The sequence below is a fragment of the Vipera berus genome (assembly GCF_964194415.1).
Source record: "Vipera berus genome assembly, chromosome: 1".
NCBI lineage: Eukaryota > Metazoa > Chordata > Lepidosauria > Squamata > Viperidae > Vipera > Vipera berus.
Genome location: NC_138202.1, coordinates 8551756 through 8565718, shown reverse-complemented (window position 1 = coordinate 8565718; position 13963 = coordinate 8551756). Strand labels below are relative to the sequence as shown.

General features: G+C 47.6%; 1 protein-coding gene across 1 annotated transcript; it reads left to right on the top strand.

Annotated features, from left to right (window-relative positions):
- Positions 1–1425: 1425 nt before the first annotated feature.
- Positions 1426–10842, top strand: CIMAP1D (CIMAP1 family member D; the record flags this gene model as incomplete). The annotated part of the gene is made up of 4 exons (XM_081315009.1): positions 1426–1477; positions 4743–4853; positions 8536–8643; positions 10120–10842. The coding sequence occupies 4 exons, from the start codon at positions 1426–1428 to the stop codon at positions 10605–10607; spliced, it is 759 nt and encodes a 252-aa protein (XP_081171135.1). The 3' UTR covers positions 10608–10842.
- Positions 10843–13963: the final 3121 nt, after the last annotated feature.

The following is a 13963-nucleotide window of genomic DNA, read 5'->3' as shown; positions in this document are numbered from 1 at the left end:
TGAAATGTTATATGTTCTATCTATATAAATCTACTGAGCATGCTTGCTTTATCATAGAAAAGTGAAATGATGCAAATTAGAACAACAGAAGGGACGCGGTGGCTCAGTGGGTTAGGACGCTGAGCTTGTCGATCAGAAGGTCGGCAGTTTGGCGGGTCGAATCCCGAGTGCCCCGTAAGAGTGAGCGCCTGTTACTCGTCCCAGCTTCTGCCAACCTAGCAGTTTGAAAGCACGTAAAAATGCAAGTAGAAAAATAGGGACCACCACGGTGGGAAGGTAACAGCGTTCCGTGCGCCTTTGGCGTCTAGTCATGCCGGCCACATGACCACAGAGACGTCCTCGGACAAGCGCTGGCTCTTCGGCTTTGAAACGGAGATGAGCACTGGCCCCTAGAGTCGGAAACGACTAGTACGCATGTGCGGGGGAACCTTTACCTTTACCTTTTAGAATAACAGAGTAACAGAGTTGGAAGGGACTTTGGAGATCTTCTAGTCCAACCCCTATGCCGTTTCAGACAAATGGTTGTCCAATCTCTTCTTAAAACCTCCAGGGTTGAAGCACCCACAACGTCTGGAGGCAACTCGTTCCACTGATTAATTGTTCTGTCAGGAAATCTCTCCTTAGTTCTAGGTTGCTTCTCTCCTTGATTCGTTTCCATTTGTTCTTTCTTGTCCTGCCTTCGGATGCTTTGGAGAATAGCTTGACTTCCTCTTCTTTGTGGGAGTGTTCAGATATTGGAACACTGCTATCATGTCCTTCTTTTCATTAATCTAGACATACCCAATTCTTTCAACCATTATTTGTATGTTTTAGCCTCCAGCCTCCTAATCATCCTTTTTTGCTTTTCTCTGCACTCTTTCTAGAGTCTCAACGTATTTTTTATATTGTAGTGACCAAAATGGATGCCATATTAATCCAGGGGTTCCAAGTGGCTGAACAAAACAAAGGTAGTTAAATCCAGGGCTGTTTTTAGTGGATCCGTACCTCAAGATCCGCTCCCAGCAAATTAACCACCACCTCAGTAGTCTGCTGGCTTTATGTGAGCTACCCTGATCAGATGGAAAAAGAATAATTGACACACAGAATCCCTCTTTGGCCACCTGCTGCGTCTCTGCTTACAGCTCATCTTTTTATCTCCAAGGACGCACCCCATGGAATTATATTTCACTTCTCCGAGCTTCCCCAGACACTGTTTTCCCACTAAGTCTGCTTTGGATGGTATAAATTCATTTCCCCCTCCCCCTTTTGAATTGGGTTGTTCTTTTGCTTGGAGAGGGCACATTGTTAGTTTGTTTGCTTGTTCCTCCATTGCAAAAAAAATTGTTGGCCTTCCTTCATAAGTGGCCTTGGTGGGAAGGAGGGGAGGAGTGGAGAAGCAAAACAGAAGACCAGCTCTCCTTCATCAAAGAAATGTGTGGGTTGAAGATGGAAGACTCTCAGCCAAAGAAATCCCCAAAGATTGGAGCCCTTGAGACAGGTCAGGAGGAAAGGGACAAGATTATATACTTTGGGTGGTAGATTTTAAAAATAGCCTGTGTGGATTGTAAACCATGGCTTGTGGCTTGGTGTATTTTGTGAATCCAACCAGTTATGGGTTAAGCCAGGGGTAGGCAACCTTGGCTCTATTATGAGTCGTGGAGTCCCAGAATTCTTGAGCCAGCGTGGCTCAGCTTGGAAACCTCTCCCTTTCCCCTCAGCATGGCTGGCTGAGGAATTCTGGGAGTTGAAGTCCATGAGTCATAAAAGAGCCAAGGTTGCCTAGCCCTGCCCTAGGCCAACCTTGGCATCTCTATGACTCGTGGACTTCAACTCCCAGAATTCCTGAGCCAGCATGACTCAGCTTGGAAACCTCTCCCTTTTCCCTCAGCATGGCTGGCTCAGGAATTCTGGGAGCTGAAGTCCAGGAGTCATAAAAGAGCCAAGATTGCCTACCCCTGGGTTAAGCAAAGCATGTTTTTGTACATTTTGTAAACATAACCAGGAAGTTGTTAGTTAGATGCATTGGTGTATAAATGATTTGCCTTATTTAAGAGGAATCTGTAGACTATTCAAAATGATTGTTTCAAAAAATCTCTAAAAAGGTGTCTTGTTAACATCCTGTTTGGTTTAATGGTTAAAGCATCTAGCTAGAAATTAGGACGGGGTAGGCAACCTTGGCTCTTTTGTGACTCGTGGACTTCAACTCCCAAAATTCCTGAGCCAGCCATGCTGAAGGGAAAGAGAGAGGTTCCAAGCTGAGCCATACTGTTCAGGAATTCTGGGAGTTGAAGTCCACGAGTCATAAAAGAGCCAAGGTTGCCAACCCCTGGACTAGGAGAAGGTGAATTCTAATTCCACCTCAGGCATAACAGCTGTTTGGGTGATTTTGGGCCAATCACCAGGCGACTGTGAGTTCTAGTCCCGCCTTAGGCATAAAAACTGGCTAGGTGATTCTGGGCCAATCATCAGGAGACTGTGAGTTCTAGTCCCGCCTTAGGCATGAAAGCCAGTAGGGTGACTTTGAGTCAATCACCAGGAGACAGTGAGTTCTAGACCCATCTTAAACCTGAAAGTCAGCTGAATAACTTTGGGCCCCTCCCACTCTCCCAGCCCAACCCACCTCACAGAGTTGTTGTGAGGAAAGTAGTAGTAGGAAGGCCTGTTATGTATGTTTGTTGACTTGAGTTACTCATAAGAGGAATGAAAGTGGGATAAAAGGTCTATTCCCCCCCCCCCCACACCCTTGCTCAGACTCTGAACCCAAACTACTTTGCAACCTTTTTCTGCGGATAAGATTGTGATCCGCTTGCAAGAAGCCCTGAGGAATGGTGGGATGTAAAATAAACAATGGCGTAGGGCAGAGGTGATCAACCTTTCTTGGTTCGCGGGCCGGAAGGAAAGGGAGGGGGAAGCAGTTTATATGCACACATGGGACCACAAGCACCACACGTGATGCAAATGGGTGTGGCTAGCACTTGCATGATACTTGCTAGCCCTGTCCCGTTCTTGGGCTCAGCGCCATCCGTTTTTGTGCCCGCAGCACCGCAGTAGTGGTCCGTTTCCCCCCCCTGAGGTGCAGTGGCGTTCCATTTTTGCACCCTGCAGCATGGTGGTGTCCTGCGGCACAGCTGCAGCCCATTTTTGCACCCACAGCATGGCGGCAGCATCCCATTTCCCCCCCCCCCAAGGCACAGTGGTGTCCCATTTTCACATCCCGCAGTGCGGTGGCAGACTGTTTTCACGCGCCACAACTGCGGCACTAACGCGAGTGGGGGCATGTGCGCGCACACGTGCGCGCACTGGCCAGCCTGTCCTGCGGCCCAGTGGCCAGCAGGCCACAGCCCACTAGGTTGGGGACCCCTGGTGTTGGGCTTCCTGCTTGGGCTAGACCAGGGCTTTCCAACCAGTGGTACGGGTACCAGCTGTGGTACATTGGCACCTGGCAGGTGGTACACAACCATCCTAGAAAAGTAGTAGCGGGAGAGGGGAATGAGCTGAACCGTTGGCAGCACCGCACAAGCCTGAACGAGAGACGGCTGGAGCTGCAGGGCTGTCAGGGCTTAGTGGAAACGCCAGGATCAGCACCAGGATCCAGCTGGAGCTCAGCACTGATCCTGGCATTTCTGCTGAGCCCAGAAGCGCCAATCAGCTGGAATGTTGCCGCATCTCCAGGGTCTTGTGATTTACATTCAGGTGTTTGGCAACTGATTCATATTTATGACGGTCACAGTGTGCCAGGGTCATGTGAAGTGGCCAAAACCTGCTGCAACCACACAGGAGAGGGGTGGGGGGAATAAAAACCAAACACCCCACCCCCGCTGCCAATCCTCAACAGAAATGCTCACAACAATGAAAACCTCGGACAGGAGGAAGAGCGCTGCTGGGCGGGCAGGCAGGTGTCTTGCTCGGCTGTGGCTTGGGGGGCACTTTTTTCAGTGCCATTGTAACTTTGAGCAGTCACTAAGCGAACTGTTGTAAGTCGAGGACTACCTGTACTTCATCACTTTTTTCCTCTTTTTTTGGTCATCAAGTTTTTGACACCTTGCTAGGCGACTGGTGGTACTCGGATGTTGCCATATCCTAAAAGTGGTACAGTGGGTGTGTCAGGAATTGTGCAGAGATCTCCTTGGGCTAACAAGAAGTTGCACAGACAAAAAAGGTACTGAGAGCAGCAAAGTTCACACAGTAACCACACAGATACACTGAGGTGTGAAAAACAAAATACTTTACTTTGTGGTGTAATACAAAGCACAGTCAAAAATAAACAGTCCAGGTCATACACGTGTAAAGAACAGATAAACAATAGTAACAGTCCAAGGAGTATTCCAAATACAAAGTCTTCTTACCGGTCCAAAGGTGAAAAACACAGTTGTTCAGGTTTAACACAGTAGCAAACCAACAACAGCAGTAACAGAGTAACTAACAGTGAAAAAACAGCGAGAGAGAGAAACTACGTCCCTAGCTCCCTCTTATGGCCGTTGGGAGGCAAACACACCCTTGGCCAATCATCACATTTAAAGTGATATCATACATCATGGCTTATATATTTCCAACCCAACCAGGTAGGCTTAATTATATGCCTAACAGGGTGAAAAGGTTGAAAAGCCCTGGGCTAGATAACTTACAAGGTCCCTTCCAACTCTCTTATTCTATTCAAAGAAGCCCCCTGCCCAGTGACGTTTTCCTTTTTAGAAGAGGATATAATCATGAAATTAATGAAGACTAAAGAAAATTTTTAAAAAAATGTTCTCCTGTCCTCTTAGGTCCTGGACCTGGATGTTACAGCTTACCGCCCACGATTGGATTTGTCAACCATGATTATACCCGCTTCACCAGTCCTGCTTATTCCTTTCGTCAGAGGCTCAACAATCACGGTGAGCAACAGCATTGCTGAGCGTCGTAACCTGTAAGACGGGGGATGGTCACTCAAGAGATGCTTCCACTAAAATAGGTTCTCCAAACTTGACAGCTTTAAGACTTGTAGACTTCAAGTCCCAGAATTCCCCAGCCAGTCAGCCAGCCAGCCAGGTTTGGAGACCCCTGCACTAAAATTTCCATCGTTCGTAACTGCCTCTGATAGGAGATGGGGACAGATACAGGAAGTCCTCAACTTACAACCACAATTGGGGCCAGAATTTCTATTGCTAAGCAAGGCGACTGTGAAGGCAGTCACTCCTGATTTTATAACTGTTTTGCTGCAGTTGGTAAGTGAATCGCTATATTTCTTTAGTGAATCATTAAATGAATCCAGCTTCCTTCCCCCATTGTCGTTGCTTGTCGGAGGTTGATTGAGAAGGTCACAAGTGGTGATCACGTGCCCCCAGGACTCTGCAACCGTCGTAAATAGAGGTAGTCCTCGACTTACAACCACAACTGAGCCCCGAATTTCTGCTGTTGAATGCAACATTTGTGAAGTGAATTCTGCCCTGTTTTGCGACACTTTCCTGGCACAGTTGTCAAGTGAAGCACTGCAGTCATTAAGTTGACAGCACGGTTGTTAAGTCAGTCTGGTTTTTCCCTATTGACTTTGCTTGTCAGAAGGTCGCAAAAGGGGACCGCGTGTCCCGGGGACACTGCAAGTGTCATAAATATGAGTCAGTTGCTAAGCGTCCAAATTTTGTTCACATGACCATGGGGGATGCTACAGTAGTCATAAGTGTGATGCTGTGGCCCGATGCCAATACAGACTGGGAGTTGGGGACCCCTGCTCTATTGCACTGAAATACCTTAGGAAAGTTAAACTGGTGACTTAATAATAATAATAGAGTTGGAAGGGACTTTGGAGGTCTTCTAGTCCAGGGGTCCCCAACCCCCAGTCCGTGGATCAGTACCGGGCCACGGCATGCCAGCAACTGATCCACACAAACGAGCAAAGCCCGATCTGTGGGATGCAGGTAGCACACAAAAACCACGCACTCTCCAGTCCACAGAAAAACCTCTCTCCACAGAACCAGTCCCTGGTGCCCAAAAGGTTGGGGACCTCTGTGCTAGTTCAACCCTGCTCAGGCAGGAAACCCTGGCCTATACCATTTCAGACAAATAGTTGTCTAATCTCTTCTTAAAAACTTCCAGTGTTGGAGCATTCCTGGCTTCTGGAGGCAGGTTGTTCCACTGGTTAATTGTTCTCACTGTCAGGAAGTTTCTCCTTAGTCCTAGGTTGCTTCTCTCTTTGATGACTTTCCATCTATTGCTTCTTGTCCTGCCTTCAGGTGCTTTGGAGGATAGCTTGACTCCCTCTTCTTTGGGGCAGCCCCTGAGATACTGGATCACTGCTACAATGTCTCCCCCAGTCCTTCTCTTCATTAAACTAGACCACGGGTGGCACCGCCCGTTTGGAGAGGTGCGCGCGCACCTCCCCGAATGGGCGGAGGTGCACGCGTACCTCCGCGCGAACTGGCCGTGGCGTCGCTCTTTGAGCTTTGCAGATGGGCCACGGCAGCTTCCTCAAAGAGCGACGCCGCGGCCCGTTCCGAGAGGTGCGCGCGCACCTCTCCGAACGACCGGAGGTGCGCGCGCACCTCCCCAAACCTTTGGAGAGGTGCGTGCGTACCTCCGCGCGAACGGGCCGCGGTGTCGCTCTTTGAGGAAGCTGCCGCGGCCCGTCTGCAAAGCTGCCGAAAGCGGCAGCTTTGCAGATGGGCCACGGCAGCTTCCTCAAAGAGCGACGCCGCGGCCTGTTCCGAGAGGTGCGCGCGCACCTCTCCGAACGACCGGAGGTGCGCGCGCACCTCCCCAAACCTTTGGAGAGGTGCGCGCGTACCTCCGCGCGAACGGGCCGCGGCGTCGCTCTATGAGGAAGCTGCCGCGGCCCGTCTGCAAAGCTGCCGAAAGCGGTAGCTTTGCAGATGGGCCACGGCAGCTTCCTCAAAGAGCGACGCCGCGGCCCGTTCCGAGAGGTGCGCGCGCACCTCTCCGAACGACCGGAGGTGCGCGCGCACCTCCCCAAACCTTTGGAGAGGTGCGCGCGTACCTCCGGGCGAACGGGCAGCGGTGCCGCTCTTTGAGGAAGCTGCCGCGGCCCGTCTGCAAAGCTGCCGAAAGCGGCAGCTTTGCAGACGGGCCGTCGCCGTCGGGCAACCGGGAACCGGTTCCATCTCACTTTTTAAAAAATTGGCAACCGCGTGCGCATGCGCAAAACGTTTTTTTCGCATGCGCGTGCATGGACACACGCACGCGGCTCCCAGTTTTTTTAATTTGTGATGGAACCGGTTCCCGGTGGCTCTTTTCCTTTTTTAGGTTGCCGACCCCTGAACTAGACATACCCAATTCCAGCAACCGTTCCTTATATGTTTTAGTCTCCAGTCCCCTGATCATCTTTGTTGCTCTTCTCCAGAATCTTTTTAGAGTCTCAACATCTTTTTTACATCGTGGTGACCAAAACTGGATGCAGACTTCAGACACCCGTTCTCTGCAAAAGTGGATGGGTGCCCGATATTGGACTTTATAGACCAGAGTTTCTCAACCTTGTCAACTTTACAATGTGTGGACTTCAATCACTTTCAGTCCAAACAACCCACCTCATAGGGTTATTGTTTGGAAAGTGTGTTGGATATGCTTGTTACCTTGATTGATTTGTAACCGTGGTGGGTCTCATCAGCAAGAACGATGAGTCAGCATATAGAGAGGAGGTGGAGAAGTTAATAGGCTGGTGCAAAGCCAACAACCTGTCTCTGAAGGTAGACAAAACAAAAGAGATGGCTGTTGACTTCAGGAGGACAAAATATGACCGCTCTCCTCTGAACATCGATGGCTCCTTCGTGGAGATTGTAAGGAGCACCAAATTTCTTGGTGTTCACTTGGCGGAGAATCTCACTTGATCCCTCAACACCTGTTCCATAACAAGGAAGGCCCACCAGCGTCTTTACTTTCTGAGGAAACTGAGGAAGTCACAGCTTCCACCACACATCCTCACAATCTTCTACAGAGGGACTATTAAGAGCACCCTGAGCAGTTGCATTACTGCCTGGTTTGGAAACTGCACCGTTTCGGATCGCAAAACCCTACTAGCGAATAGTGAGGATGGCAGAGAAGATCATCGGGGTTGCTCTTCCCTCCGTCATGGATATTTACATCACACGTTGCATCCATCCGTAAAGCCAGAAACATTGTGGCTGATTACACACACCCCTCATACACACTTTTTACTCTTTTGCCATCTGAAAAGAGGTACAGGAGCATTCGGGCACGGACATCCAGATTGTGTAACAGTTTCTTCCTACAAGCCATTAGAAATCTCAATATGAAGAAACTGGAACTATAAATACTTGTATTTGTAGTTTTTTAAAAGTTTTTAGTTTAGAGTTATGTGTAGTTTGTGTTCTGTTCTTTTTTGATTTGTGTCGTCTGATGTAGCACCTTGGTCTTGGGGTAACGTTGTTTTGTTTCACTGTGTACTGTACTGTATATTGTTGAAATGACAATAAAGTCGTTTACTACTACTACTACTACTACTACTACTACCACCAGCCAAATGCTAGAATAAACTGAAGCATTAACCCTATATCCGAAGAATTATTTACAAATAATTGTCTCCCTTTGTTTTTTCTTTCTTCTCAGGCCATGATGCAAGTCCTGGACCCTGTTACTATGTGTCCCCTGAGCACACACGCTTCGGCAGGATGACGGGTCCTTCTTACTCCATGCTGGGACGAGCAAAACCTCCAGGTAAGCGCCAAGCAATAATGACAATAGGAATGGGAAGGAGGGAAAAGAGGCAAGAATGAGGGAGGGAGAGAGGGACGGAGGAAGGAAGGAAGGAAGGAAGGAAGGAAGGAAGGAAGGAAGGAAGGAAGGAAGGAAGGAGAGATAAAGGAAGGGAGGAGGGGAGGTGGAAGGAAGGAGAGATAGAGGTGGAAGGAAGGAGGAGGGAGGGAAGAAAGGAAGGAGAGATAGAGGAAGGGAGGAGGAAATGAGGGAGGGAGAGAGAAGAATAAAGGAAGGTGTAAGGAAGGAGGAGGGAGGGAAGAAAGGAAGGAGGAAAGTAGGGAGAGGGAGGAAGGAAGAAAGGAAGGAGAGATACAGGAAGGGAGGAGGGAATGAGGGAGGGAGAGAGAGAAGAAGAAAGGAAGGAGGGAGGAAGGAGGTGGGAGGGAAGGAAGGAGGGAGTGAAGGAGGGAGAAGGAGGAAGAAAGGGAGAAAAGAAAGAAGGGAGTGAGGAAGGAAGGAAGGAGGCAAAGGAGGAGAAGGGAGAGAGGGAGAAAGGAGGGAGGGAGGGAGAGAGAGAGGAAGAAAGGAAGGGAGGGAGAGAGGGAGGAAAGAAAGAAAGAATAAGGGAGGAAGGGAAATAGGAAGGGAGGAAAGAAGGAAGGAAGCAGGCGGGGGTGGGGGCGAGAGAGAGGCAGGCAGGCAGGCCGGAACTGAAGTCCACCCATCTTAAAATCACCAAGCTGGAGGAACTCTCTGCCCTGGTGGTTCATTGCTTTGCTCCTGGTTCCTCAGGCCAACTCCCTCCCCTCTTCCCACCACCCGCTGTCAAGTTGTATGGGCTTTTCAAGTGACTCTGAGGCACTGTTTACCTTAAAAGTAAACAAGGTCGACTCAGCCTTCCATCCTTCCGAGGTAGGTAAAATGAGGACCCAGATTGTTGGGGGCAATTAAGCTGACCTTGTAAAAATGCCGCTTGGGGTGTGTGTGTGAAAGCCCTAATAAGCAGGCATATACATAGAATGAAGGCTACTGCTAAGCTTGTAAGCCGCCCTGAGTCTTCAGAGAAGGGTGGGATATAAATGGAATTAAAATAAAAAAATAAAAATAAAAATAAAAGTCCTTTATTCAGCCTAACACACCGGCAAACGCTTGCTCGAAGGAAGCTGAAATCTCCTCCCCCTTGCACCATATATTAAAAGGCAATTCTCCCCCTTTCTAATTTTGTCATTAATCATATTCTCCAATTAATTTAAAGAATCCAGTTTCCCTTCCACCCGACAAGGTCTTATCTTCTTTAGCTAAGAGATGGCCTTGAAGGTCCCATCCTCCTCTTCCCCCCCCTCCCAACCTTAAACTCAATCGCAATACACAGGTTTAACGTAGGAGATGGCTGCTTCTGCATCCCTTGTCAAGCAAGAACATTCCACGTTAGCAGCGTTGACACCCATTACAAAAAGTCTCTAAACTCTACATTTGTCTCTGCACCTTCCCCAGCTCTGCCTCAAACCCCCGGACCGGGTACATACAGTCCAGAGAAGCTGGGACCCAACCTTCAGCAGCGGGCACCCACCTTCTCCATAGGTGCCCGCCCTAAATCTCGTCCACTGGATGCCGTTCCGGCTCCCAACAGCTACACCCTCCCCTCACTGCTCAGAGCACGGATTCCTGGCAGACACTCCAAGCCCAGCCGGGCTGCTATCTCCGGCCGGAACGCTAAAGGCAGCGCTTCCAAGGGACCTTGCCAAACGCCAGGCCCGGCAAACTACAACTCCCAGGCACCTGCCCTCTGCTTCTGCCGCCCCCCAGCATTCTCCATGCTGAAGAGGCTCCAGAAGCCCCCGAGAGCCTTCCAGACCCCCGGGCCAGGGGCCCACAGCCCAGAAAAAGTCAGCGTTCACAAGACAAGGGGGCCGTCTTACTCTTTGGGGGTTCGTCACTCCGAATACCTCATGCCATTTATCGCGGATGCTCCAAAGTGGTAGGGCAGCAGAAAGGAGGGGGTGTGTGTCTTCTGGAGTAATTTTTTTTCAAAATTTTTTTTTAAAAATTATTCCTTATTAATTCCTAATTATGAATTGTTTTAATTTTTTTCTACAAAAAGCATAAAAACTAATGCAAATTAGTGAAAGCAGGAGAAAAGAAAGCAAAAGGGGAAAAAAAGAAAGAAAGAAAGAAAGAAAGAAAGAAAGAAAGAAAGAAAGAAAGAAAGAAAGGAAACTGAACTCTTAATTCCACCCCTGCCACAGAAGCTCGCTGGGTGACTTTGGACCAATCACCAGGTGACGATGAGTTCTAGTTCCGCCTTAGACTTGAAAGCCAACTGGGTGACTTTGGGCTAATTACCAGGTGACTGTGTGTTCTAGTCCCGCCTTATACACGAAAGCCAGTTGGGTGGCTATGGGCCAATCACCAGGAGCTGGTGAGTTCTAGTCCCGCTTTATGCACGAAAGCTGGTTGGGTGGCTATGGACCAATCCCTCTCTCAGCCCAACCTACCTCACAAGGTCGTTGTTGTGAGGAAAATAGGAGGAGGGGGGGATTTCCTCGCTGTCTTGAGTTCTGCCTCCAGAAGCTGTGAATGCTCCAACATTGGAAGTTTTTAAGAAGAGACTGGACAGCCCTTTGTCTGAAATGGCATAGGGTTTCCTGCCTGAGCACGGGGTTGGACTAGATGACCTCCAAGGACCCTTCCAACTTTACTATTATGATTATGATTAAATACAGTGAAATAAAAGAAAAAAGAAAGAAAGCAGAAAGAAAGAATAAAAAGAAATAGAAGCTTTTGATTTCGTTTGCAGCCAATTACAAGCTTACGCTGTAACCACGGGGGAAAGATCATTTTTTTCCTATTATCTATTATCAAAACTGAATTTGGAAAGTTATCTATGTTTAAAAGTTTTTCTTTTTCTTTTCTTTTCTGGCAGTATTTGAGCAACTGGAAATTAATAACGAATAATTTGAAAGGCAGGACACTCCTGTTTTAATGAAGCATTGGAATGAATTCTAATGGTAAATAAGACATAGTGGTGTTTCTATTAGTGCTGATGTTATTATTATTACTATTATTGTTATCTTCTGATTGGGGACTGTGGTCCTGATGACAAGCTTCTCTGGCATTTATACAGTGCTGTACTATTTAATTTTACTTGATCTTATTGATGACAATCACTTCTTTGATGTTTCAGTTGTGTAAATTAAGCGCAGCATAGAATTCATGCCACACATTTTAGTTAATCAACGTTTATCAATCCTTATCAACATTACTGTATATTTTTGACTGTGAACAAAAATTCGTAATTCCCACCACAAGAACCTCACAAAACCGCAACGTATATTATTAGTATGCTTTGTATGGTCTAATTTATCTACAAAATTTATCTTTTTTGTCATATACCGTTACCTCTTTGGGATTTCTCTATTCAGGGTATCAGCTGCCATGGTTTTTAATGTGTCTCCTTAACATTGTTGTGCAGCGAAATTAAGCTGATACTTCCTTTCTTCTGTTTTGTGCTTAAACACAAGGTAAATAAGAGTAATATTCTTTGCAGTTGTGTTTATTTAGATAGGCGTGAAAGCCGGGTTACGTGATTTGTTTGTTTTTCGCTGTCAGATTCGTATGGTGCCTTTGCAAAATGAGGAATCTGTTTATTCAAGCAATGTTAAGAGGTCTGTAACTTGTTTCTTTGGATATTTTTGTTCTATTCCTTGCTGGATTGTATTTGTGTTCGGGTTGTATGGCATAGAAAATGCACCTCCCTTTAAGCAATTATACTTTCTCTATTCCCATTTGCCTTTGGCAGCTTTAAAAATGATTTATGCATTAACTGGCTAAGGGTGAGACCCAAGCAAACAAAAGACCACAAGTTTACTTATTTAAATATAAATATTTAAATCTGGCTGCCTCCCTCGCTTGTGGGGGGCTAAAGATAAGTGCCTGGAGGGCTGAAGCCAAACAGGGATAAAATAGAAAATAAAGGTACAGAACAACTAGTATAATTTACATACAGTGACTGAAATCATTCCGTTTCTGGTCTGAAGGCTGGATCGAAACACACCAATCAACCAGCTGGGGTCCACTTAACTTCCCAGGCCCAAATCTTAGGGAATCAACCAATCTTTCATGCTTGACAAAAGAACCACAGGGTCACACAATCTGGATCTCGGAGGAGGGGCAGTGATGGGATTCAGCCAGTTCACACCAGTTCGGCAGAACCGGTAGCTAATTTTTTGTTGCCCAGGCCCAGAATGGACTTCCGGAAGTGGCATCCCACACGGAGAACTGGTTGTTCACATATTTGAATCCAAGCACTGGGTCAACCCATTTTCCAAAGCACCTGAACGGCAGGACAAAAAACAATGGATGGAAAGTAATCAAGGAGAGGAGCAACCTGGAATAAAGGAGAAACTGCCTAACAGCGAGGACAATTAACCAGTGGAACAGCTTGCCACCAGAAGTCCTAGGTGTTCAATCACTGGAGGCTTTTAAGAGGAGACTGGACAGCCATTTGTCTCAAATTGCACAGGGTCTCCTGTTTGAGCACGGGGTTGGGCTAGAAGACCTCCAAGGTCCCTTCCAGCTCCATTCTGAATTTGGAATTTTAATGTGGGCCTTTCCAGTTGCTTGACCTTCAAGCAGGTGGCCTCTCACAACGTTACGGGATCTTCACTCGCCCAAATATAATCAGAGCCTGTTAGGAAGAAATGTTTGGGGGAGTTAGTGGAGCATTTCCAAATTCTTGTCCCCATCTCTTTACATGAAGACAACTGCGGTGGAGAAGCGTCCAAGTGGGCTAAGAGAAGCGGAGTCTTTTCACACTAATTATGTCTCCCACGTGCGCCAGGCAAGGTGCGACCGAAGGATAAGCCGGCTTCCAAAGCGGAGGGCTCAGAATGGCTTCGCAGTTAACAGGGGAAACACGATCTCATTACCAAGTATCATCCTCTCTCCTGTCCCCAAGGAGCTGGATAGGAGCAGATGGTGAGGCTGCTTTAGAAAGTCTGGAGAAGAGTTTAGTTTAGTTTAGTTTTAGTTTTATTAAATTTTTATACCGCCCTTCTCCCGAGGGACTCAGGGCGGTGAACAGGGCATGTGATAAAAATACAAAACTACAAAAGTTAAAATAGAATTAAATTAATGCCCAAGATAAAACAATAAAATATACAAATATTTAAAACCCAAATTAACTCCCCATCAGGCCAGGCCAGCTTGTTCAAACAGGTGGGTCTTTAACCCGCGCCGGAAGGAGCGGAGATCCTGTGCCATCCGGAGCTCCACCGGCAGTTGATTCCACAAAGCCGGGGCGCCCACAGAGAAGGCCCTCCCCCTGGGGGCCACCAGC